This window comes from Hemiscyllium ocellatum, chromosome 30 (assembly GCF_020745735.1).
Source record: "Hemiscyllium ocellatum isolate sHemOce1 chromosome 30, sHemOce1.pat.X.cur, whole genome shotgun sequence".
Taxonomy (NCBI): domain Eukaryota; kingdom Metazoa; phylum Chordata; class Chondrichthyes; order Orectolobiformes; family Hemiscylliidae; genus Hemiscyllium; species Hemiscyllium ocellatum.
This window is the reverse complement of record NC_083430.1, coordinates 34,220,877-34,248,869: the sequence shown is the minus strand read 5'-3', so window position 1 is coordinate 34,248,869 and position 27,993 is coordinate 34,220,877. Positions and strand designations below refer to the sequence as shown.

General features: G+C 41.7%; 1 protein-coding gene across 3 annotated transcripts; it reads right to left on the bottom strand.

Moving 5' to 3' along the window:
* Nucleotides 1-212: 212 nt before the first annotated feature.
* Nucleotides 213-27,993, bottom strand: rcc1 (regulator of chromosome condensation 1). Of its 3 annotated transcripts, none has more exons than XM_060847407.1 (10): nucleotides 27,837-27,993; nucleotides 25,464-25,557; nucleotides 14,301-14,491; nucleotides 10,249-10,428; nucleotides 8,596-8,692; nucleotides 5,723-5,845; nucleotides 5,299-5,451; nucleotides 4,212-4,331; nucleotides 923-1,075; nucleotides 213-771 (listed from the first exon to the last, which is right to left on the bottom strand). In XM_060847407.1, exons 1-10 carry the CDS (start codon nucleotides 27,837-27,839, stop codon nucleotides 596-598), a joined length of 1,290 nt encoding a protein of 429 aa, XP_060703390.1. In that variant the 5' UTR covers nucleotides 27,840-27,993; the 3' UTR covers nucleotides 213-595. The 3 variants fall into 3 exon arrangements, with proteins under 3 accessions (XP_060703390.1, XP_060703391.1, XP_060703392.1); XM_060847408.1 differs by having other exon boundaries at nucleotides 27,854-27,993; XM_060847409.1 differs by lacking the exon at nucleotides 27,837-27,993 and adding an exon at nucleotides 27,585-27,690.

Genomic DNA, 27,993 nt, shown 5'->3' with positions numbered 1-27,993 from the left:
TAAAAGGTATTGGATGGCTATATGAAGGGTTTGGAGGGATATGGGCCAGGTGCTGGCAGGTGGAGTAGGTAGGGTTGGGATATCTGGTCGACATGAACAGGTTGGACTGAGGGGTCTGTTTCCATTCTGAACATCTCTTTGACTATGACATTCAAATCTGTAACACTGCCAAAAATTAATAAAGTTACACAAAGATATGAAATGCAAAAAGCTTATAGAAAACTATTACAAAAAGATTTATTTGATTTTAAAAGAATATATTTCCCCTTCTTCAACCTACTTGCCAGCCCAGATATCCTCCCCGAACAGATCAGAAATTTAAACTTTTTTTAAAAAAAATGGCTTGTCCTGTAAAACATGAACCAAAGTCAACACAAAGTGAAGACAAACTAGGTTCGTACATCACAACATTACAATAAAATGGCACTGCAGAGTACCATTTAAAAAATACAAGCAAACAAAAATAAGTGTATTCCTGTAGTATCCAAGCATTGCATTCAAATATTATGGGGAAAGTGCAGGGCTCACTCAGTCTTTACAATCGAGGTTTTATCGGCAGTAGTTTTTTTTTATTTTCACGGGGCAGCCACTTGCATCAGCTTTGCTCGCGCTCTTTAACGAGTAATGCAGTGTGTTGGCCTCCACTGGAGATGGACAGCACCTCTCTGTTCTCCAGCTGCTGACCTGACATCTGGATCGGACTCCAGACATCTTCCTCATTACCTGTGCTCAGCTGGAAGTTCGTTCCCATTCCCCAGGCAAAGGCTCGGCCTAGGAGAACAATCATTTGAAGGTGATTGGAGGATTAAAACTAAAATCAATGTCAGTGCTACATCGAGTGAACTCGGCAACAGATTAGTATTTTGAGGGGAGAATATAGTAACAGATAAAGGGAGGAGGGTAAACAGAAATGAAACCTTACCATCCTTGCTGATGGCATAACTAACAGATGCCCCACACGCCACTGTTGTGATAGCAGGGAGTCCTTGCACGATGGTTGGTGTACTCTTTTCTGTACTATGCTCTCCCAACCCTAGGCGGCCATACTCTGCTCGACCCAAGCTGTATACTTTACCTTTTATTGGAAAGTTAAAAAACACATGATCAAAATCTATGAAAAGAAAAGCAAATAAATCCACGCTTGCCCAGAAAGAAACATTTCAATTTCCAAACCTGGCATTAGGAGAGGTTTAATCATCTGCTTGGGAGTCCTTTCCACTATACAGATTGTACAATTTAATTCGCTAGTCAGCTCTGAGCTCTGCAAAACACCATCTACAGACCAGGCAACACTACCTCTTTAGAGTTTGTTTGGCTTTATCCCTAGCATTTGTAACTGTAGTTACATGGCTAGTTCCCTTAGCACCCAGTCAGAAGGTTAAGAGTTTTGATTTATACATTTGGTCTCACTGCCCAGTTCAAATCACCCTTGAGAAGGAGGTGGTGAACCACCACTTTGATTCTGTATCAGGCTGGTTCGGTGCAACCGAGAGTCTTGCTATATGCTACCTCTGAGGAGACTGTTCAGTCAGTCAATCAACTTCATTGGACAAGAGTCTAAACAGCTGTTGAGCTATTTGCCATGGTTTTGCACATTCACTTAAATTTATCAATATCTAATTTTGTTACTCCATATACACAACTGAGATAATTACCTAATTTTGTACCATCTGAAAATTTGGTTGTGTTTTTTTTAATCCCATCTAAAAAGATAAACAGAGAGTGAACAATTAAGGTCCTGCCACAGATCTCTCTAAGATGCCAGTAAGAATTTGCTGCTCCTTTCTGTTTCAAGACTTATGTCTGTGATCCCAGGAAATGAAATCTTTGTTTCCGACATCACTCTTTCAGCCACGTCCCTACTTTCTTGATCTTATACCTGCAGCATTTTGCATTTGGCTCTGGTGATAATTGCAAGACTGATCCTTCATTTAGCTCTTTAACTGAGCTTGTTGTTCCTGGTACTCTTCCAAACATGGCCTCTTGCCTATTATTCATTGATCAATGACTGAATATTCCTCTTCCCACCCCATAGTCAAAAAATACTTTCAAACTAAATTTTATATGCCTCCTGCCCTGATGGAAGTATACCGTGCAGAACTTCCAACTAGGCTTGTAATGACTGTTTCTAATGCCAAATTATTGAAACTCTACAGTCATCATAGTGCAATTTGTCCTGTCACTCATGCTGTCATTTTTGACTGGAGCATCTTACTGTGCTGCCTTATAGAAATTTAAAAGAGGTTGTCCAAAATGACAGCATGAGTGACAGGACAAAGTGCACTGTGATGGCTGTAGAGTTTCAATAATTCGGCATTAGACACAGACTTTGTACGTCTAAATGAGAGTTCTGCACAGTATGCTTCCATCAAGGTAAGAGACATGTAAAGTCAGATTGGAAGCATTTTTAGATTGTGGGGTGGGAGGAGGAATATTCAGTCATTAATGCTACATGAAAAATAGGCAAGAGGCCACGTTTGGAAGAGTACCAGGAACAACAAGCTCAATTAAAGAGCTAAATTAAAGATCAGTTTTGGAATGGTCACCAGAGTCAAATTAAAACTGTTGCAGGGACAAAATCAAGACAGTGGGGACATGGCTGAAGGAGTCATTTAGGGAAAAAGGGATTCTGTTTCATGGGATTCACAGATACAAGTCATGGAACAGTAAAATCTAACCAATGGCATCATACAGAGATCTGCGGCAGGATCTTAATTGTTCACTCTGCATATTAATGACTTAGATGATGGGAGGGAAAAAAACAAAAATTTCCAGATGGTACAAAGTTAGGTAATTATCTAAGTCATGCGTATGGAGTAATAAAATTACAGATACTGATAAATTAAGAAAATAGGCAAAACTGTGGCAAACAGATTTCAACCTAGACAAATGCTAAGTCATCACCTTGAGCAATTAAAAAAAAGTATAGAACATCAAACTTTCAAAAGGTTAAAAGCTGAAACACTGGGTACCTAAAGAGCCTTGGATATCCAGATATACAAATAACAAAGAGGCACACAATACAGTGCACATCTCCACCATATTGTGTTAACTCAACTCAGTAGTTAGACAGCTACTCCTTGAAGCTTTTCCTGATTACCTGATGCTGAGAATACAAGCCTGAAAAAATATTTATTTATTTTAAGGTTGTGACCCACTGACATATTTTCAGCCTAATTCACATTCAATAACCAGCTCCAAAAACTCAGTCCACATTTGGCAGCTATGAAAATTTACACCATATCAGCTGAAACTGATACCCACAACTTTCTACAGTAACTAGTATTCTAAGCAAGGCAAAAAAAGTCAATATGCCCCAACTCCCCAACTCTAATAGATAGATCATCTTAAAAACGAAATTCCAGAATCTTATCTGCATCTTCATCAAAACAAATCTTCCACATGTTCCTTTGGCCATATCCTATGTCATCTCCATGCAATACATCCAAAATAGCAATTGATGTGAAATCATTTGTTGAGTTTAAACTCAGGAGGGATAAATCTTTGTAGACAAAGATATTAAGGGACAAAAGTGGACATATGGAGTTAAGTCCTATATCAGTGCAGAATTCACTGAATTGCAGAACAGGCTCCAGATGCTAAGTGACTTCCTTCTGTCCTTACTGAATAAGTACTGCTGGGTCTCTTCCCTAAATGACATCAGTGAACCAGGTGATTCCTAAAAGGAACTTTACAACCACATTTACTCATACCAGCTTTTTATTTCCAGGTATCTTACAAAAGTGAATTAATATTCTCCAACAGACAATTGCAAAATCATTCACCAGATGCTATCCATCCTACAGTGCCTAGGCTTGCTCACTGAAGGAAATATCAAAATAGTATCACGTGACTGCTACTAATCCCTAGTCTGCAATTAAACATTGCATGCAAATAGATAGCTTCTCATTGTTAAGGGTTCAATTAATGCTGTTGAGTGTACTAGGTCTGCATAACCCCACTCAGCACAATATCACTGAGCAGGACTGGGGCAGTGCAGGATTGAGACAATGCTGTGGATAAAACACTGGGACCAAATTCCTGCCAACCTGTCTCAGGTAGCCATAGGTTCAACTGGGATAGCAATGGGATTGATGAATTTGACAATAAAAATAGACATGATGAAACATCACTGCCTGAAGATTAGACTTTAAAATGGAAGAACTCACACATTACACTTGCTATTTTCCTTCAATCATGATAATACTCACCTTCAGAGTCCAGGCATAGGGTGTGATGCTGTCCACCAGAGAATTTTATCCAAGACTTTGTTGAGTTCTTGAATGCAGTTAATTTGTGTGCTGAGTAACAGGGAGTTGTACTTGGTGTTCCTGCAGCAGAAACAAAACATAGCACTCTATTTGTACCTTCAATTTGTCTCTTCCTCTCCTTATTTCACCTAAAACTTAGAAGTTTAATGTGGATTGGTGCTATTTTCTGAAATGAAGCCCGAGCTGACAAGTCAATCCAGTGAACATTGACAGATTATTGAACAGCAGAGGCAGGGTAGGCAAGTCTGATCGGATCGTCAGCCTTCTAATCGCACATGTACATTTTACAATAATAAAGATAAAGCTAAACTGCTACTTCACACCTCCTTATGCATTGTTATGTAATGATCCTGTACAGAAAGGGAACACTGTATACTTTCCTTTAGCTAACCTAATATTTCAATGAGACCATGATTGAAGTAGAATACCCAATGTTGAAGCCATGTTTGAATGAATCTCAAAATTCACTTCTGCCTACAGTTGAACTCATAGCAAGCCCTATTGATAGGTCAGTGAGCAAAACGATTGACCAAAGTCAGCTCTTGGTCAGACAATGCCTCAATTTCAAATTCTGACTCCAAATTTTTAGGCTTCTCCATACCTCATACCATCAAATCTCTGTCCTACAACCCTCTAAGAGTACTGCACTCCTCCAATTCTGGTCTCTTGGACATGCTAAAAGTTTTAAATCACTGGACCATTGCTGCCCATGCCTCCAGCAGGCTGGTCATTAAGTTCTAGAATTCCCTCAAACTCCTGACCATTCTTCTGTTCTTTAAGAAACTCCTTAAGATCTACTATATCACCATGCTTTTGGTTAACTGTCTGAAAATCCCATGGGCTTGCAAACAAACTTTGCTCAATAATGCTCTGGAGAAATCTTAGGACATTTCACTACATTAAAAGGTGTTATGTAAATACAAGTCACTGTTGCTATATAGCCTGAACACTAAAGACGTGGCTTTGTTTTACATTGCATGCAAACTTGAATAGTTCACATTATAGTTAATGCTTTAACAGTTCTCACCCAGTTGATGATAGTTGGACAGTCCAAAACCATAGACATGTCCTTCCTTTGAAATTGCAAACGTACAATATGCCCCACAGAAAACATCACGAAATTTCACCTTCCCGCTTCCCTTAGCTTTGAGATGAAGGCTCTTGGGAATCAGCAGCCGCTCTGAGCAAATTAAACAAATAATTGGCAATTAAACAGCATAAATCATCATTAATAACCTCAACAGTAATGGATACCACAGTAAATGGGTTGGGTCTGGGATCAATTATTGTCTCAAGTTGAGACAGCAGCTGGGATTGCAGCACCATTCTCATCAGTTTACTTGGCAAAGTGAGGTGCAGTTCATTCTAAGTGAAAAGCAAAGCAAACACAAAAGGGGCTGACTTATTAGCATTGGATGGTTCAAATGTGCAGAAATTAATGCTACTTTTACCTAGACCTCGTCTTCCTCCCCGGTTCGTAAAGCATTCTGCAATTCTTCCCAGCTGCCCCTGTTCACCACAACCAGATGTGTAAATATCTCCATCTAGAGACAGCAACGCCAAATGGTCATTACCTACAGAAAAAAGGAAGGGAAAACAATTTTGAAAATAATGAGCCCATTCTTGTTAAAGCTGCTGACCTAAATTTGTCAATGTGTCCAAGACCAAACTGCAGAATTTTCCAACATCTGTGTGGCCATATCAGTAACAAGAACAGTGATAAGGCATGTATTTATATAGAGACCCTTTCACAAAAATCAGATCATTTCAGAGCATCCTCCAACCAATAAAGAGTGACAATACGAGATGGATAAGGTACCAGATGGGTCTACTTAATAGGACAAGAGGCAGTATAAATAACATTGTCTTCTATTAGTTAGGAGAAAGTGAGGACTGCAGATGCTAGAGATCAGAGCTGAAAATGTGTTGCTGGAAAAGCGCAGCAGGTCAGGCAGCATCCAAGGAGCAGGAGAAGCCACGTTTTGGGCATGAGCCCTTCTTCAGGAATTCAGCCCTTCTTCCTCATTCCTGAAGAAGGGCTCATGCCCGAAATGTCGATTCTCCTGCTCCTTGGATGCTGCCTGATCTGCTGCGCTTTTCCAGCAACACATTTTCAGCTTCTATTAGTTAGCCAATTCTCTATCAGAGTTGCAACTGGGAAGCACTTTCAAAATGGCACCTTATGATTAGTGGAGTTCCAGTGATTAGTCATAGAGATGTACAGCATAGAAACAGACCCTTCGGTCCAACCTGTCCATGCCGACCAGATATCCCAACCCAATCTGGTCCCACCTGCCAGCACCCAGCCCATATCCCTCCAAACTCTTCCTATTCATATACCCATCCAAATGCCTCTTAAAGGTTGCAATTGTATCAGCCTCCACCACATCCTCTGGCAGCGTATTCCATACAGGCATCACCCTCTGTGAAAAGGTTGCCCCTCAGGTCTCTTTTATATCTTTCCCCTCACGCCCTAAACCTATGCTCTGGACTTCCCGCCCCCATGGAAAAGACTTTGTCTATTTATCCTATCCATTAGTACAGGAGTCAAACTTATCTATAATGCAATTAATGACTTGGATGAGGAAAGTGAACGCAACATAGCCAAGTTTGCAGTTCACACAAAAATAGATTGAAAAGACAAGTTCCATGAATGAGACAGAGCCTGCATAGGGAAATAGGCAAGTTAAGCTAGTGGGCAAGATCTTGGCAGATACATAATATAGAAAAATGTGAGGTGATGTACTTTGGCAAGAAAATAGAGGAGCTGAATATGAAAACAAAAGACTGCAGAAATCCACAGAAATGGAATGAGAGATTTCTCATGCATTCATTCAAGTTCAGTGGGCAATATGGAAAGCAAATGAAATGTTTGTCTTTACAAGGGAATGGAGTATAAAAGTATCTAGATTTTGCAAAAACTACACAAAAGGTACTGATCAGACCACAGCTTGAATACTGTGAACGGTTTTGGGCCTCCTATCCAAGCAAATATATACTGGCATTGCAGGCAGCCAAGAGAAGGTTCACGAGAGGATACTGGGTATGGTATGGAGGGACTGTCTTATGAGAGGAAGTCGAGCCTGTACTCATTGGTATATAGAAGATTGAGAATCAACCTCAATGAAACATATAGATTCTTTCAGTATTTGACAGGATAGAGGCAGAAAAGTCATTTCCCCTTGTGAGATAGTCAAGGACCATAGGGCATAATCTCAGAATATGGGGCCACATATTTAAGACAGAGAAGAAAGAAGTTTCTTCCCTTGGAGGGTTATGAATCTATGGAATTTTTTATCATTGACGTCTGTCAAGGCTGGGTAATTGAATATATTCAAGGCTGAAATAGACAGTTTCATTTTAAGGGAGTCAAGGGTTATTGGGAAAGGCAGGTAAATGGTGTTAAGGCTCATCAGATCAGCCATTGTCTCAGTGAAGAGTAGACTCTGCTATTCAATGAGACCAAGGCTGTTCAACTGAACTGCTGACTTCAGCTCCTTTGTCTTAACACAAGAAACCACTGTGCTTTTTTTGTATACAACAAACTCCTACAAACAGGAACATGTCAACAACCAGGCAATTACTCTTCCTGAAAATAAAGCAATGCTAACAGAGAGATAAATACTGCCCTGGACACAATGAGGAACCTCCCCATCCCCATTCATCCTCAAAATAACTAAGATATTCCAAGTCCGAACCCGATTTGAAAGTTATCATTGCCAACTATGTGACAAAAACAGCCTTCTCACCCTGAGGTGAGGCCACGTGAGCCATGACTGACAACACAAAGACCGCATTAGCTGAAGGAGTAAGTCTCCACTGTCAAAATTTTACTCACATAGCAATATTATCCGTTCATCAGGATGTTCAAATGTCAAATGGTCATCCTTAATTGCCCAGAGGGCAGTTAAGAATCAACCTCATTTCTATGGGTTTGGAGCCACATGTAGATCAGGCCAATTTCCTTCCCTAAAAGGACATTAGTGAACTAGATTGATTTCTCTGACAATTGTGTTAGGATCATCATTGAATTTTGTAATTCCCGACCTTTACAGAATTCAAATTCCACATCTGCCAAAGCAGGATTTGAAACCGGGACCTAGAACATTCGTTGGGTCTCTGGAATAACAGTCTAGCGAAAATAGCACTAGGCGAGCACTTCTCGCTTGCTAATTCAGAAAGCGACACTTACACATTTATAACCTTAAGATTAATTAATCCTTCTCACAGTTTCTCATTCCATTATTCCTCCATCTCCATTGTATCTAATACAAAAACCACTTGTACATTGAATCAAACTATAATGGAAGTGAAGCTTTCTCACCTGAAGTGATTTTAATTATTGGAACATCAAGAGGGATTTTCTGTGGAAAACAGCTGGTCTTCAAAGGCTCCAGCAGACCTATAACTCCATTGTTATCCTGTGGGATTCCATATTTATACACAAGTTAAATACAGACAAATTTATGCAATAGATTTTGAAAAAATACAGTGCTCCAGGAGGAAAAAACCCCACAAAAACAAAACAATATGTGGATTAATAAAAGCTGATAATTCTGGGAAACTAAAATTGAAACATACAATGGAAAAACAGGGGTTTTTTTTTGATGGCACCAGAAGGACAAAATACAGGAGTCAATTATCAGCCATAACTCACCAGCTAACACTCTCACCTCCCCCGCTCCCCCCAAGTCAGAATGTCATGGGACAAGCCCCACTTCAGAGACCTGAACACAAAAAACTAGGCTAGAACCCCCAATGAAGAGTGTGAGCCATACTGAAGGAAGCATTTAGCTGCAGCCCCTTCTGTCCTTTTTGGATATAAAAAGATCCTGTGGTGCTATTTTGAAGAAATGCAACTTTGCTTCACCCAGTCCCCAGGCCAGTATATGTACTTCAAATGGGCATCCATCTCATTAATGTTTGTAGGATCTTGTTGTGTAGATACACATTGCTGTATTTCCTCAAATCAAATAGTGACTATACTTCAGAAGGGGTTCATTGCCTGGAAAGAGGCTTTGGGACTGGTGTTATCAAAGGTGCAATATAAATCCAAGTGCTTCTTATTTCTCTTTAATAAGTACATACTTGATCTCGTCTGGCAGTCCCACTTGCAACACTTTCCCGTCGTTAGTCAATGATAAGTTACCCACCACTACACACTAAGTGCTATAATAGCATATGCAGACATACATAGAGGATGAGGGGTTTTGGAACAACAGGTGGTTAAATTAGGCTATCAAACCTTTCAATGAGAGATAGCTGAATGCAATTTCAATCCCATTTTAATAAAATCCAAGTATTACAATGCTGGAGACCTGAAATAAAAACAAGTAGTGCTGGAGATACTTTGTTAACAGATCTGGTAGTATCTATAGAGAGAGAAGTTAACATTCAAGTGTTAAGAGGCAGGTTGAACTACAAATGTTAAACTTTGTTTCTCCCTCCACAGATGCCAAGTTGATCCAGCATTTTTTTTCACTAATCTCATTTATGGTCCCTTGCTTTCCATCTTGTGATACCAACCCAACAAGCATCTATCGACCGAAGTTCTGAAAATTTAAATCGTCACCGAGCAACTACAGTACTTTTTTGGGAACGAGATCATGATTTCCACAATCTAGGGTGTGGACTGCATTTTACTGCCTGCCATCCAGACAGACTTAGAAAATAGCTGGTGCGGATGTTTCTATTCATCATTTCTTAAATGGACATGAATTATGTCCACTTGTGTTTTATCTCCCATCAAGGGAAAGCAACACGAAAAATAAGTAGAACCATACAGCACAAGAAAGACACAATGGTCTGAGTGGTGTTATGTTAACTCTTTGAAAGTGTTAGTTCAGTTCTATTACTTGCACTTTCCCCCTGTAATTTCCTCTTTCCCAAGTTTACAGTCAACTCCAAATCCACTGTGAAAAACAGAGTGGCGACCTGCACTAACTCCTATCTCCCTCCATCCCAACCTGTAGCTTACCCTGAAGGAGCCCCAGATATAAACATGGCCAATGTCAGTCAGAGCTCCAGTGTGACTGTCACCAGCAGAAACTTGAACCACATGCTCATTGAGTATAATCCGGGCTGGGATTGTATCTGAACCTTCCTGCGACGTATCACGACCGAGGGCACCTTCATCATTGCAGCCGAATGTGTAAACCTGAGGGTGCAAGAGAAACGAAAGTCAGGAATATCCATTAACACTGGATGTAAGTAAGAAGCCTTAATAGGTCATCCTGAACTGCTGGATTAGTAAAGCTGTCCCTAGTCCTTGTCAGCTTTATCCCTTAACTATCATAACTAAAAACAGATACTCTGTTCATTTATCCCATTGCTGTATCGGTAAACCTGCTTCTCACAAGTATGCAGAGAGAATGTAGCTACTTCCAGTGTTATTGAGAAGGGAGTTCCAGAATTTTGATTCAATATACCGCAAAATATTTACAAGTCAGGACAGTATCTCTTTAGGTCGCCGCCCGTGAGACTGCTGCACTTATTCTTTCAATTGTTAAAGTTGGGAGGTGCTTTCAAAGGAGGCTTTATGAGCTGCTGTGGTGTACCCTTTAGATGACGCACACTAGTGCCACTGTGCAATAGTGAAGAGTGTAAATGTTGAAGGTGATTGATGGGCTGGATGGTGCCAAGCTTCTTCAGTCCTGCTGGAGCTATCCAGGCAAACAAGTATTCAATCAAACGCTTGACCTATGCCTTGCAAATCATGGACAAGCTGCAGAGAGCCAGAAGAAACGTTACTCATTGCAAAATTCACAGCCTCTGACCTCCTCTTCTAATCAAGATATTTATCTGATACTGTACTTGTAATTATCAAGAACAGTTGCAAATCCCTTCTGACCAAAAGTATTCATGAAGAATGGTCACAGCAGTAACGCAGCATAATTAATAGCATAAAAGTTATAAACTTAAGGCCTCACATTATCAGAGATGGTAATGCAGTTGTTGCAGGGGAGTTCCGAGGGTCAATTTGTCACTGGGTTGATGGATGAAGAATAGAAGTTACTGTGCACTGAGTTCAAAATCGATTGCATGAAGAATAATGCATTAAGTTCTAATAGCTTTAGTGACGATGTAGCTCCTTTCAATTAATGCCTGATAATGGCATGTAAATGGAATTTGAATGACATCACTTATCACTCCCTGGTTGAAAATTCTCACCTAATCAATGGTAAATCCAACATCCAGTACTTCCCAAGTGATTACACAGATTGAAATGTTATTATTTGCATTTGACAACACAAACAATTCCAATTAACAAATTACCAAATGGACTTCAGGAAACCATTAGCCTGTAAGGGAAAATTTGTATTTACATAGCCGCTTTCAGGTTCTTAAACAGCCAATGAATTACTTTTGAAGCGTTTTGCATCTCAAGTACAGATTGAACACCATAATTAGAAAAGATATATTGATCTTGAATAGGAGAGAGATGGGAAATATCACTCAAAAGAATCACCGAATGGTTTACAGTTTGAGGTGGCAATTTAATCCAGTGACTTCCCGCTGGCTCTCTGCAAGACTCCTCTTGCCAGATGCTTATCCAATTCTCTTAATCTACACCACAACAGGCATCCCAGATTCCAACTACAGAGGAACCTCGGTAATCTGAAGGACAGGGACAGGGAGTATTTCATTCGGTTGACCAAATTCTGGATAATATAGTTTAGCCAAGCATCAGGACCTTGCGACCTTGCTGGATAAGCCAATATTCAGATAATCGAGGTTCCTCTATAGTTGTTGAGTTAAAACCTTTTATAATGCTGCCATTGGTTCATTTGCATTTCAACCAATAATAGTGAGTTCTGAATCTCTACCCTTTCCCCTTTCTTCTCTTATCTAGTCCCTTGAGATCAATTATGGTGTGGAACATTTTCCTCAGAGCTCTCAACTTCTTATTTTTTTAAAAAGATCATAGAGTTTGCTCCAATCTGCATCATTCTCGTGATTTTTTTTCTGCACTCTCTCAAAATCCTTCACAACTTTACTGCATATCCCAGAATCAGTTACCAGATTCCAGGTGAGATCCAACCAATGTTGCATAAAATCATAGAATCACTAGTTTGGAAACAGGCCATTTGGTCTAACAAGTCCACACCGACCCTCCAAGGAGTAACCCACCTAGACCCATTCCCCTACCCTATTACTCTAAGTTTTCCCCTGACTCATGCACCTAACCTACACATCCCTGAACATTATGGTCAATTTAGCATGGCAAATTCGCCTAAGCTGCATATCGTTGGACTGTGGGAGGAAACCACCCAGAGGAAACTCACAGACACCACAGAGAATGAGCAAACTCCAGACAGACATTCACCTGAGGCGGGAATCAAAACTGGGTCCCTTGTGCTGTGAGCTAGCATGTTCACCACTGAGCCACCACTTCCCCAGATTGATCACAAACCCCTTGCTTTTGTAAACTTATAACTTTATATATAAAGGCCAGAATTCCATTTCCTTTTTAAGCCACTTTCTCAACCTGCACTGCCCCTTCAATGATTTATGAACATATTCTTTTAGGTCACACTACACCAATGCCTCCTTTAGCATTATAGCATGTACTTTGTTTTAGATTGTACTAGGAAGAATGAAGCGAGACAATGTATAACTTCACACTTCTGACTTTAATATCATCTGCAACCTGTCCACATTCCTGGTTCCATGCCCTCTTGCATTCCTCACAGATGACAATAGTTCTATTTTTTCATGCTACCTATAAATGTTGAAATTGTGCCTTGCAAACTCAAAACCTAAGCTGTTAAAATATATCAAGAAAAGCAGTGATCTTAATGCCAAGTCCTGGGAAGCCTCTTCGCCCATCTTTCTCCAGTGCAAATAAACGAATTGCCACTGCTTTGTTTTGGTCACTCAGCCAATATATTATCCCTGTTACTGTCCAATTAATTTCACGGGTAATATTTTACCTATGCTCCGCACACGAGTGTACCAACAAACTGGTTTCCACTTTCAAAAGCGGCATAGAACTCAGCAATCCAATAGTGGAAAAAATATTAAAAGGAATGCTGTTCAAGGGTTTCAACTTGGTTGATGACCCTGTTGCGCAATTTAGAACTTCATCTTTATCACATCAACCACGTTCTGCCTACCCACCTTCTCTGCAACCAAAACATTAAAAAAAAAGTCATTAATTGGTACCATGTGCAGTAACACTTGCGGCTTCCACAAATGAAGTTTAATAGTATAGCATTTACAAGATACATTGCAGAAATTTAGGCTTTGTTAGACAGCACCTTCCAAATCCACAACCACTATCACCTTGAATGACAAAGGAATACCACCAATTGCAGATTTCTGACAAAGGGCTTTTACCCAAAACATGGATTTTCCTGCTCCTCAGATGCTGCTTGACCTGCTGTGCTTTTCCAGCACCACACTCTTGACCCTTCCCAAAGACAACTAGGGATACCCAAGAAATGCTGGCACAGCCTGCGATGCCCACATCCCATGACTGAATTTTTAAAAAAGTTCAATTAAACTGCTTGAAGGCACAAGTGGTGTTTAACAAATCTGCGTTTTCCTTAATGCACCCCAACTTGCAAAAGTGACTTAATTTCCTGTAATCTATTTCCTCAGGTGCAGGAATCTAGAACAGAGGGGTATAACTTTAAAGTTAGAACTAGGTCATTTAATTTCTCACCAAATTTTGAATACTGACATTCCAATACAGTGCACAGAAGGCTATACTCAACAGGCACCACTTTACATGAGATTTAAAAAGAGAGGCCCCATTCACACTCACAACTGGCTACAGAAATCACATGGTACTCATTCAAAGAAAGGATAAGAAATTGTACCCTGACCAACACTGATAGTTCAGCTGATGTCATTAAAAAAGTAATTTTATCTGGTATTTATCACATTGCTGCTTGGGTACAGCTGTGCATGCCAACATTACCTTATTACACATCAGAAAGAACTGAATTGGCTGTGAAGTGCTTTGGAGCATTTGGATGTCACAAAAGACATGGCACAAACATGAGTCATCCTTCCAGTACTTACACTGCCCGAGGCCCCAAGGCACACAGTATGCATTCCTCCGGCCTCCACCTGCACTATTTTCTCCGGTAATTGCTTGACAAAGGCGGGTTTCTTTCTCTCCATCACATTTTCCCCTAGACCAAGTTGGCCAACATCACCCTGGCCCAGCGTCAGGACAATCCCAGGGATCGTTCCATGTGAGGAATGCGAGACTGTGGGAGGGAAAACAAATTAGGCTTCCATCCATCAGCAAGCAAATACTCAAACAAAACCAAAACGCCACAGTTGTATTCTCTCAAGTGTAGCAGATTAAATTGGTGACCTAGTAGGCAGTGTTGTTTGTATCTCCAAACTTGCTTCACTTTGTCTGGGAGTTCACTGACTAGACCCTCCACCTCCCAAACTGTCTGAAGTTGGAAAGGATATTGTTTGTTTATCCACCAGATTGGAGATGTTTGTTGCTGAAACTGTTCATGATAGACTGGTTAATACTTTTCAAAGATTCACACTTCCTGAACCAGAGATTGACAGTAATCTATAAGGTTTGCACATAGCAGTTACCCCTGATATATCAATGATGGAATAGTCGAAAGGAGTGACATGCTACAGAATCATAGAAGCTCTACAGTGTGAAAACAGACCCTTTGGCCCATCCAGTCCACACTGATGTCCAGAAGAGCATCCCACCCAGACGCATCCCTTTAACCTATTCCTATAACCCTGTATTTCCCATGGTCAATCCATCTAACCTGCACATCTTTGGATTGTGGGACGAAACCAGAGCACCCGGAGGACAGCCAAGTGGAAATGTGCAAACATAGACAGTCACCAAAGGGTGGAATTAAAACCCTTCGCTGTGAGACAGCAGAGCTAACCACTGAGCCAACCTGCATCTTTCTCTTGTACTCATCAGGACAAACACAAGCACCAATCATCCCTCTAAGCTGCACAGCCCATTCCGAAGATCTGTGCGTGGAAATCCCATTCCCAGGATTGATTACCAGATTTGGAATCACTGCCTCATGCTGAACACAGAGGTCTGCATAGAAGAAAAGCAAAATTCAAGGGAACCTAGGCAGAAATGTCCAGTTGAAATCATCACAGCCATTCCATTGGATTGTTAGTGATGATCATGTAAAATTTGGCAATCTTGCCCTTGTCCTGATGAGTGAAAGATGAAAAGGCGCAATTATGTTTTCTTTCAGCAATAGTACATTTGATTCGAGATCCAACAGCTACATCAAAGGCATTCCCTCTAAAATAAGATCAGAAGTGGGGATGTTCACCAATGATTGGACAGCGTTTAGCACCATTTGCAACTCCTCAGATATTGATGCATTTCATTTTCAAATGCTGTTCTGTAACTCCTTTTCAGGAATACTGTGCACAGATCTGGTTGCCATGTTACAAAAAGGGATGTTATTAAAACTGGAGAGGGTTCAGAAAAGATTGGTCAGGATGTTGCTGGGAATGGAAGGTTTCAGTTGTAAAAGAAGGCTGGATAGGCAGGAACGTTTCTTACTGGGAAGCTAGGAGGCTGAGGGGTGACCATAGAGAGGCTTATAAAATCATGAGGGGCCTGGATAAGGTGAATGACAAGGATCTTTTCCCTAAGGTTTTCAAAGCAAGGGGGCATTTTTTAAGCTGAGAGGAGAAAGATTTAAGAAGGACATGAGTGGCAAAATTTTACATAGAGAGTGGTTCTTGTGTGGAATGAACTGCCAGAGAAGATAGTGGATGTAAGTACAGTTACAATGTTTAAAAGATATTTGGATAAGTACATGAATACAAGATGATTAGGGGTTTAGATAGGGTTGACAGTGAGAACCTTTTTCCGCTAATGGAGTCAGCTGTTACTAGGGGACACAGATTTAAATTAAGGGGAGGTTGGTATAGGACAGATGTTAGGGGTAGATTCTTTACTCAGCGAGTCGTGAGTTCATGGAATGCCCTGCCAGTAGCAGTGGTGGACTCTCCCTCTTTATGGTCTTTTAAGTGGGCATTGGATAAGCATATGGAGGTTATTGGGCTAGTGTAGGTTAGGTAGGCTTTGGTCGGCGCAACATCGAGGGCTGAAGGGCCTGTACTGTGCTGTATTTTTCTATGTTCTATGTTCTATGTTCTAAGTGCATTATCATCTCTGATGACAGAGCATTACCGTAATATTAGAGTTGGGCCATTTATGTCAAGAAGCATTTCTTCATAAAAACGTATCCAAAATCTTGAATGCTCCCACCCACTGAAGGCGTGTTAAGGTTGGGAGTCGATTAGAAACTGAAAAGTGGAGCATGATATATTTAAATAGGTTATGAAACCAAGACAGTAAATGTTGGTCAGATATAGGTCAATCAAGAACAAATTCATCTGAAGAGGATCAAATGGCTGCGCCTGTACCCAGAGTCAGTTATTCTCAAATAATCAATATGGGAATTCCTACTGGAGTTGTTTTTTTTGTGTAAATGGGCCAGCAATAGCACATCCCTACAACTGCTCCTGCTAACAGCTGAGAAAGCCTTTTAATGCAGGAACAAAGGAGAATGGATAGTCTGGGATTCCTCTGCTGACCATTACCCAGTTATTACTCTGATGCAAAGTATACATTTCTGTGGACAGATGTGATGACCCCTGCAGTCAAATGACAAGTAAAAGTCACCACTTCAGGAAAAGTAAATAAACCATTCAAAAAATATTACCACTGTGTCAGTTTAGATCAAAGAGTATTTAGACCACCGCAAAACAAGCAAAGTGAGCTTGTGGATATCAAGCACAATGGGAGGCTCTATAATCCTGACTTGGCATGACACAGTTGCTTCACAATACAGAGTAAAAACATAGATCTTCCTTCCCAAATTTCTCTCACAACACCACATAGACTACAAAAGTTCAAAGTGACTCACCAACACATTCGCAAAGGTAATGTCCAGATTCCAAAATTGAATAAAATGTTGATGAGGAATTGGCTGTCCATGCTGTGGCCCAGAAGTTACTCCATGGGTGTTTGTCTCTTACTACATCACTTCTCCTGGGAAAGTGTTACCTTCACTTGTCTGGCACCTTTCCATCATTGCCAAAGCATGGCGACACATAGTTTGTGTAGCTGAACTCAAAAGTTTCAACTCCTGCAGATTTTAACTACTCTACATGAGGGATGCTCGTTTCTGCTAAGTGAAAGAAATTTAGTTGGCGACAAAAATAAAGAGCCTGGAATCCAAGGTAGACAAGCAGGCGGCTGGAAGAACACAGCAAGCCAGGCAGCGTCATAAAGTGGAGAAGTCAACATTTTGGGTGTAACCCTTTGTCAGGAGAAGGGTTATACCCAAAATGTTGACTTCTCCACCTCCAGATGCTGCCTGGCTTGCTATGTTCTTCCAGCCTCCTGCTTGTCTAGGTAAAAGAAATATCTGATCTTTACTTCTGATTGTCCATTGTTCACAGTGGTTGTGATGGTTTGTGTGACACAGGGACATGAATATAAAACTTATACAAGTGTAAGTGTCTGGCTATGAATTCAAGTTGCAGCTTCACCTTAATTTCAGTCACTGCTATTTATTATACCAGTATAATTGCAGGTTGAGGTGGTTCAGTGGTTAGCACTGCTGCCTCAAGGTGCCAGGGACCCACGTTCAATTCCGGCCTCAGGCGATTGTCTGAGTGAAGTTTGCACATTCTCTCCAGGTCTGCATGGGTTTCCTCCGGGTGTTCTGTTTCATCCCCTCATCCAAAGATGTGTAGGTAATGGTGGATTGGCCATGCTAAATCACCCAGTGTTCAGTGATATATAAGTAAGGTGCATTAGTCAGAGGTAATCTTAGGGTAGGGAGAATGGGTCTGGGTGGATACTGTTTGGAGGGTCGGTGTGGACTTGTTGGGCTGAAACAGCCTGTTTCTACACTAGGGGTACTATAAATACTTCAAATACTATAAATACAACACTTCAACTCCCCTTCCCACTTCACCAAGGACATGCAGGTCCTTGGACTCCTCCATCGCCAGACCATAGCAACACGACGACTGGAAGAAGAGCGCCTCATCTACCGCCTAGGAACCCTCCAACCACAAGGGATGAACTCAGATTTCTCCAGTTCCCTCATTTCCCCTCCCTCCACCTTGTCTCAGTCAAATCCCTCAAACTCAGCACCGCCCTCCTAACCTGCAATCTTCTTCCTGACCTCTCCCCTCCCACCCACACTCCGGCCTATCACCCTCACCTTGACCTCCTTCCACCTATTGCATTTCCAACACCCCTCCCCCAAGTCCCCCCTCCCTACCTTTTATCTTAGCCTACTGGACACACTTTCCTCATTCCTGAAGAAGGGCTCATGCCCAAAATGTCGACTCTCCTGCTCCTTGGATGCTGCCTGACCTGCTGCGCTTTTCCAGCAACACATTTTCAGTTCTATAAATACACCAAGCTACACTTACATTGCACCTTTAGCATATGAATAAGACTTCACAGGAGCTGGTTACATGAGGAGGCAATGGGTTGGATGATCAAGGGTTGGAAAGACAAAGGATTAATTATTGAATTCTCAAGGTCAAAACAAAGATCACTCAAGTCACAGCTGCAAACAGGGTGAAATGATGACAGGGAAGCCTTCCCGATGAAAGGCTCCGGCCCAAAAAGTCAATTTTCCTGCTCCCCAGATGCTGCCTGACCTGCTGTACTTTTCCAGCAAGACACTCTCAAAACTGTAATGATGAAAATACAAGACAGAAAGATTGAGTGCAGCAGTACAGATAGGTGATCAAATTTACCATTTCTGTGACCAGTTTGTGCATTAAGATATCATAACTCCTTTATGTACTAAACAAGCCAAAAGATGTAAATGATAACATCTTATTTGCCCAGTCAGGCATCTTCCATTTCAGCACCTCTGCTTTTGGGAGCTGTACAGCTCATGGTAGAATAGCTTTTATTGGTCAGAGCATTGAGCATAAGAATTGGGAGGTCATGTTGCAGCTGTAGGACATTAGTTAGGCCACTTTTGGAATATTGTATGTAATTCTGATCTCATTTCTACCGGTAGGATGTTGTAAAATCTTGAAAGGATTCAGAAAAGGTTTACAAAAATGTTGCCAGGGTTGGAGGGTTTGAGCTATGAGAAGAGACTGAATAGGTTGGAACTGTTTTCCCTGGAGCGTCAAAGGCTGAGAGTTGCAGGGCTGGCCAGACTGTTTAGGTGTGCTCCCCACGGATACGACAGTCCTGCTGGATGTCTTTGTGCATGATGGTGACTCGCTTGGCGTGGATGGCGCACAGGTTGGTGTCCTCAAAGAGACCCACCAGGTAAACCTCACTGGCCTCCTGCAGGGCCACGAAAGGAGGTTTATAAAATTACAGGGTCATAGGTAGGATAAACAGACAAAGTCTTTTTTCCCTGGGTGGGGGAGTCCAGAACTGAAGGGCATAGGTTTAGGGTGAGAAGGGAAAGATATAAAAGGGACCTAAGGGCCCACCTTTTCACACAGAGGGTGGTGGTGGTGGTTGGGGGGGGGGGGGGGGGGGGGGGGGGGGCAGGTGGTGGTGTATGGAATGAACTGCCAGAGGAGATGGTGGAGGCTGGTACAAGTACAGCATTTAAAAAGATATCTGGATGGGTATATGAAGAGCAAGGGCTTAGTGGGATATGTGACAAGTGCTGGCAAATGAGAGTAGATTAGATTAGGATATCTGTTCAGAATGGACGAGGTAAACCCAAGGGTCTGTTTCTGTGCTGTACATCTATGTCTATGTCTATGTCTAGGGTGTAGGTTTGCTCGCTGAGCTGGAGGTTTGATATCCAGACGTTTCATTACCTGGCTAGGTAACACCATCAGTGGTGACCTCCAAGTGAAGAGAAGCTGTTGTCTCCTGCTTTCTATTTATACATTTGTCCTGGATGGGGTTCCTGGGGTTTGTGGTGAAGTCATTCCCTGTTCGTTTTCTGAGGGGTTGATAGATGGTATCTAGATGTGTGTGTTTGTTTATAGCGTTGTGGTTGGAGTGCCAGGCCTCTAGGAATTCTCTTGCATGTCTTTGCTTAGCCTGTCCCAGGATAGATGTGTTGTCCCAGTCGAAATGGTGTTTTTTTTAATCTGTGTGTCGGGCTACGAGGGAGAGAGGGACATGTCTTTTTGTGGCTAGCTGGTGTTCGTGTATCCTGGTGGCTAACTTTCTTCCTGTTTGTCCTACGTGGTGTTTGTGGCAGTCCTTGCATGGAATTTTGTAAATGACATTTGTTTTGTCCATGAGTTGTACGGGGTCTTTTAAGTTTGTTAGTTTTTGTTTGAGAATGTTGGTGGGTTTGTGTGCTACTAGGATTCCGAGGGGTCTTTGTAGTCTAGCTGTCATTTCTGAAACTTCTTTGAAATATGGTAAGGTGGTTAGGGTTTCTGGCTGTGTTTGGTCTGCTTGTTGTGGTTTGTTCTTGAGGAATCTGCAGACTGTATTTTTTGAGTATCCGTTTTTCTTGAATACGTTGTATAGGTGGTTCTCCCCTGTTTTCCAAAGTTCTACGTCTATGTCTCTATATCTCAGGATAAAATGCACTCTAAGACAATTATCTAGAAAAGCAAGAATCCTAGAAATATCCTGCGGGCCGCTTTCATGCAGTTACCTCTAACCAGGTCAAATGCCTACAGAGGTAAGGATCCAAAGTCCATCTGCTTCACTGCTTAATTAATTAATTACCTTTGCATTGAGAGTTTTTCTCAGTCAACATCACAAAGATAGCTTATCACAATATTATCTCTCAGCTGCTTGTGGAAGCCTTGAGAGAAAATTCCAATGAGTACTCTTCAAAAGTACTTCACTGCTGCAAAGTGCTGATGGTCACCTTGAACGATGTTGTTTAAATTCCATTTTATTCCATTCACTGTAATCAGTAATTAGTCTCCAATGAGCTTCATTTAACACACCTTTTCATGTCAACAAGAGATTATTCAGACATGTAAAAAGCAAATATAAAAGAAAGAATTAAGTGAAATTGGATATCTTCAACTGAGTTCAAGAAAAATCATAATGGTTTAATCTGAGGGGAGAAGTTTTTTCTGCCAGGGAGGACATCACAACTAGTTTCAACCTTGGCTCTGCTTGAACACGATTCACACAATAGCTCGGAGGCAGTGAGGACTGCAGATGCTGTACAATCAGAGTCAAAAAGTGTGGTGCTGGAATAGACACGGCAGATTAGGCAGCATCCAAGGAGCAGGAGAGCTGACATTTCAGGCATTACGAGGGGCTCATGCCCAAAATGTCAACTCTCCTGCTCTTAGAATGCTGCCTGACCTGCTGTGCTTTTCCAGCACCACACTCAATTCTGAGCTCCATCATCTGCAGTCCTCACTTTCTCCTATGAAGCTACTGTATGTTTGTTTTGTTACTTACTCTTACGTTGCGAGTAGAGTTCTGTATAGTTGCAACTTGTTTCCACCCCATAGTGCTTACAGTAAAAGCAAGGGGCAAGTAGACAGTGACAGAGTTTTTGGAGCCATTGGTGTAAGCAGTAAAATTTGGGAATTTTACTCAGGAAACTGAAAGTCAAGTACATACGTACTCTGCCTAGGTGGCAAAGGCACAAGATTACTTTCCACTGGCATTCAGGGAATAACAGAGCAACTGCAACACAAACTGAAACACCTAGTAGCAGACTCAAGCCACTCCATCTACTGCTCCAGGAATTCCTTAACAACAAAGGCAGAGAGGTAGAGGATGACAAGATCATGGTTTCCTTCGATGTGACAGTTCACATCAATAAACATTACCCTAGCCAAAGAAACACTGGCCTCACTGCTAGACAAACCAAGGACACAAAACCTGACAGCACCAACTCCATCAACAAGGACATCATCCACAAACTCGTAGACGTGAGCCTCACAACTCACTTCACCTTCACTGACAAGATCTACAAACAAAGCAATGGGATCACCAATATCAGGACTCTGAGCAGAAGCAGTTATGCAGAGACTAGAACAAACAGCCCTCCCCACAATCCAGCCCAAGCTTTGGTTCTGCTGTGTGGATGACACCTTTGTCATCACAAAACACAATAAATTAGAATAAACCCACAAACACATAAACAACTTCCTTACCTGTATGAAGTTCACCAAAGAGGAAAAGAACAACAGACTCCTCTTCCTCAATGTCATGGTAGAACGCAAAGCTGATGGAGAGCTAAAGACCAGCTTTTATAGGAAAGCCACACACACTGACCAGATATTCAACTACAGGAGCAATCATCCTAAAACCCACAAATGGAGTTGCATCAGGACATTTAAAACAGGCTACAACATACTGCGGCACCCAGGAAAAACACCTATATGAGGTATTCAGGAACAATGGGGACCTGATAAGTGCAGTCTACCGATTCCTACACAACAGACATAAACAAGACGACACAACATGTCCAGAAACTCTAGCCACCCTTCCATATATTAAAGACTACTCTGGCCCCTAGGTATCAGGATAGCCAACAAACCTACCACCACACTGAAAGAGCTGCTGATGAATTTAAAAGGACCCTATACCAACAACCAGCAGAACAAAATGCCATATATAAAACACTCTGCAAGGACTGCAACAAACATTACATTGGACAGATGGGCAGAAAATTAGCCACCAGGATACATGAGCACCAACTAGCCAACAAAAGACATGACCAATTATCACCAGTATCCATACACACAGACAAAGAGGAACACCAGTTCGACTGGGGCAATACACCCATCCTGGGACAGACTAAACAGACACACTCAGAAATTCCTAAAGGAGTGGCATTCAAACCAGAACTCCATTAAATAAACATGTCAATTTGGACCCCATTTACCAACCTCTCAGGAAAATAACCGCAGGTGATATCACCCACCACAACAGACCAATGCAGATAAATTGCAAATGGGACAGAACACCAGCGCTTTATCAGAGGCTCACTGATTATGTTACCTAAGCATGGTGACAAAAATGTCTGACAGCAAATCTACCAGCTCAGCAAGCAAACTTACAACCAGAGAAACTGTAACACAGAGCAACAAGACCTTGTTAATAAAACCAGGGAAAGAGGCAGCTGGAGAAAAAAAAGGGACAACTCAGGTCCCTGAGTGAGGTCCCACACTTGTGATGTAGGAGGGTAGGAGCAGTGTGATGCACGGAATGTCATGGCACCAGGAAACATTTACAAAACAAAAACATTAAACTTCATCAATAGAGTGTGCAGATGTCATAAAGCAGGTGAATGATGCTGAAGCAGTTTAAACAGTCACAGCTGACTTCTATTTCAAGAATCTTGAACATCGGAGTTTGTCTAAGAAAAAATTAACAAACAGCAAAATTCACCATTGACCTTGGAGAAACCCATGTGGAAGAGCTCACAGCAGGGAAGCAGCTAAGTGGCTTTTTAAAGTGTAACCTTACAGTTTTTTAAAAAATAAAGAGTTGAGTAGAATGAGTTACTTTCAATTATGCTTTATTGAGATTGGTCTCGTTTAAACTTTAATGATGTAACATATAGGTATGAAGTTAGCCTGAAGCAGTGTTTTTTACAGCAGTAAGACTAAGCTATTTTCTTGGTCTAAAGATCATTAAGGCATAAAGATGGCCTTTAGTAGAGTGATATGCTCTTCCTGTCAGATGTGGGAGCTTTAGAGAGAGATCTCATATTACTGATTATTATGTCTGCAGGAAGTAGTTTGGCTGCAAATGCTATTGGATCACATGGATCAGTTGGAGCGGCAGTTAGAGACAATGCGGAATTCACAGGAGCTGGGGGTGTGATGGATTGCAGTTGCAGGAAGGGAGATAAACTCCAGATATAATCAGGTAGATGGGTTACCTCCAGGAAAGGTAGGAGAGGGAAGCAGGTAGTGAAAGAGTCTCCTGTGGCTATCCCTATCTCAAAAAAGTACGCTATTTTGGAAAATGTAAAGGGTGCTGGACCCTCAGGGGAATGTCGCACTGACAACCAGGTTTCTGGAACAGAGACTGGATCTAATGTAACAAGTAGTACATCAGGTTCCAAGTGATCAATTGTGATGGGGGGCTGTTCAGTCAGAGGCACAGACAGATGTTTCTGCTGCCAACAGCAAGAATTCAGATTGGTGCGTTGCCTCCCTGGTTCTAGGATTAAGAATATCTCAGAGTGCAGAATATTCTCAAAGGGGAGGAGGTTCTTGGAACTAACAACATAAGAGAAAAGGATAAGAGGGGAGGGGAGAATTTAGGAAGTTAGGCAGGAACTTAAAAAGGAGGTCCTCAGGGATAATAAAATTTTCTGATTCAGTATGTGGATGTACCTACTAGTGAAGATGCAAAGCTTGACGTACTCTTGGGAAATAAGGCAGGGCAGGTGATTGAAGTGTCAGTGGGGGAGCACTTTGGGGCAAGTGCATTGATACTTGTATCATCAATAGCCTCAGGTGAGGTGGCAGAAGACTGGAGGTTGGCTAACGTGGTGCCACTATTTGATTTGGTTCTAATCTCTCCAAAAAAAAAACTAGTGGATGAAACAGTAAAAAAAACCCAGAAAACACTGCACATTGCTATTTCCACATTATATTTACAGTATGTTTGTCATAGTTTGCTAATAATAATTTCCACTTGCACAGACTGTATAAATTTACTCCAAAGACCCATCTCCAACACAGGATGCAATGCAGTATCAATGTGATGCAACAGTTGACTTTCATGAGGTTTTGGACAGGAAAATTCTGCTTTGGCCACTATTTGAACACCAGCTGAAACAACAGACACCATTAAAAGTTCATATTCCAAAACTTTTCACCTGAAATCATCCTTCTTTTTAGATTAGAAAATTGTAACCAAATGCTTGCAGAACTTGGAAATATAACTCCAAGCTAACCACTGTCATGATTTAACAAGTTTTTTCCTTTAGGGAATGTGGGTCACTGAATATTTTTTAGAGGCAGAGGGAGACTGATTCCTTGACTGAAAAATATCTGAGGTTGTTGAGGGTAGATACAATTTGAGTTTGAAATAAATAGATTAGCCATGATCTTATTGAATGATACAGTAGACTCAAGGGGCCAAATTCAGCTTTTAATTCACAGCATACAAATAAATCAATCTACCTCAGTTAAAGAAAGAGAACAGATTGAATATTTAGTTGAAGCAAAAAGTTTAAAATCAACCCACACAAAATCCAGGCACATTGCAAATTGACTAGAGTTCACAAAGAGAATGAACATACTCACTCTTTAACTTTTTAGTTTCATCACCTTCTGTTCCATCCTCATTACCTTTTGACCTTTTCACTGATTTTTTTCCTGGCATTGTATTCTGATACTCCTGTCAAGCAACAACAAGCCCTGTTAGTGAAATATATATGCAGTGACTGAAAATATCCGACGTTTAACTACACCATGTTTTTGTGATGAAAGCCGTAAGAGTTATACAGCATGGAAACAGACTCTTTGGTCCAACCTGTCCATGCCGACCAGATATCCTAAACTAATCTAGTCCCATTTGTCAGCATTTGGCCCAAACCCCTAGAAACCCTTCCTATTCCTTTATCCATTCAGATCCTTTACAAATATTACTTAACTCATCTGGCTGCTCATTCCATACACACACCATCCTCTGCATGAAAACAACATCTCTCAGTCCCTTTTAAGTCTCTCCCCTCTCACCATAATTCTATGCTCTCTAGCTTTGCACTCCCCGACCCTGGGGAAAAGACCTTTACTATTCATCCCATGCCCGTTATGATTTCATACAAGTCTACAAGGTCACCCCTCAAACTTCAATGCTCTAAGGAAAATAGCTCTAGTCTATTCAGCCTCTTCCTATAACTCAAACTCTCCAACAGTGGCAAAATCCTTGTAAATCTTTTCTGAGCCATTCCAGTTGAACAAAATCTTTCCGATAGCAAGGAGACTATAATTGAACATAGTACAAGTATCCCCACTTTTCGAATGTACGCTTTATGCAATTTTGCTTTTACAAAAGACCTACATTAGTTCCTGTTTTCACAAATCCAAATCCAAAAAACAGCAATGCTTTTTTTCCTACTTAAATAATACACCTGCGCTTTAAGCCATTTCCAACTTACGAAAGGATTCCTGGGAATGCTCTTATTTTGGATAGTGGAGGCTACCTCTATTCCAAAAGTGGCCTAACCAATGTCCTGTACAGCTGCAACTCCTAAACTCAATACATTAATGAAGGCAAGTGTGCCAAATGCCCTCTTCACCATTCTGTCTACATGCTTTGTCCGGCAATACTTTCCAGAGCCCTGCCATTAATTGTATAAGTCCTACCCAGGTTTGCCTTACCAAAATGCAACAAATCATTTATCTAAATTAAACTCCATCTCCCACTTTTTGGCCCATGCATCAGAACACCTAGAATTGTTCAAAGTTCCTTTTTCTATAATATCCAACATTCACTATGAATTTGACTGCTTCACTGGTGCAGTTTTAGTAAGTTACTTATTCAGGAACAATTTCCAAGATTGAAGCAATCTTGTATCTTATGATCTGCAAGATATAGTTGCAAATCACATGCTACATCTTAAAGAGCAGACTTACAGGACAACAGACCATTCTGCCTCTGTGTGCTTGAAGCAGTCCCCATAGCCCAACTCTGTCTCCTACAACATTTCCCTTCAAATTTACAGTCAATTCCTTTTACTATTGAATCTCTTAAGCGCCCTTTAGGGAGAGGATACTCCAGATCATTGTACTTCGCTGCATCAAGGGTAAAACAAAATCTCCTCACCTCTTTGGTTCTAAGGGCATTGTATCAAACTATAAATTCTGTGTCTTACCATCTTATACTCCACAACCACCTGATGAAGGAGCAGCGCTCCAAAAGCTAGTGCTTCCAAATAAACCTGTTGGACTATAACCTGGTGTTGAGTGATTTTTAACTTTGTCCACCCCAGTCCAACACCAGCATCTCCAAATCATGTATGAAACATGTACATTTTTTTCAAAAACAAAATGATTATCCTAAGTTCCGCCCTCGTATAAAAGTTGGGAAAAGTACCAGCTCAGAGAAACTTGTTGAGGCCCCCCAAGTATACCCAAGATCTGACATTCTCCGCCTCATCCACAAAGCTGACAAACTTTTAAATAAATCCAACCATCCAGAGAGGACGGCGAGACTGAGTTAATACACACACACAGAGGGAGAGGCACACACTAACTAACAGCGCGGAGTGAGGGCAAGGAGATGGTTCTGGATGTTTCTGCAGCACCAGGCCCCAGGCCCCAGGCCCCAGGCTGGACCTTCCCAGCCCAATAACCCGGGCACCGTGGGGGAGGGGGCTGAGGGAGGGGGCAGCTTTAAAACTCCCGCGGCCAGACACATACCTCTCCCCGCCAGCCCGCCCAAATGTTTAAAAATTATCCAACTTTATTGACAAAGCGAATTAACGCCGACACAACACATTTTCGAGCGGTTTTCAACTCAAGGCCAGGCCGGAGCCGTCGCGCTGGCAGCAACTTTGGGGGGGGGGGGGGGGGGGGGGAGAGACGGGGGCCGCGGTCTCCGAACATTCCAGAACATACCCCCCCACCCCCCGAGGGGGTCCATGACGGTGTTACACGGAAGCACATATTTACCATTTCCTCTGACTGACCTGGCGGAGAGCACGCTCCTCTCTGTCCGTCCGTCACGCACTCTGTTTCTCGCCTTTTCCGTCTCTATCTCCCCCCTCACTCTCTCTCTCTCTCTGGGATCCTCTCCCTCTCCCGGTTCAGGCAGCGCCTGCGCACACGG

What these genes read in the sequence shown, in the direction of transcription:
- rcc1 (XM_060847407.1), bottom strand. An exon ending in GCCTTGGGGCCTCGGGCAGT is followed by an intron (nt 10,429 to 14,300) that starts GTAAGTACTGGA and finishes TTGCACCCTCAG; the next exon opens with GTTTACACATTCGGCTGCAA. An exon ending in CCTATGCCTGGACTCTGAAG is followed by an intron (nt 1,076 to 4,211) that starts GTGAGTATTATC and finishes TTCCAATAAAAG; the next exon opens with GTAAAGTATACAGCTTGGGT.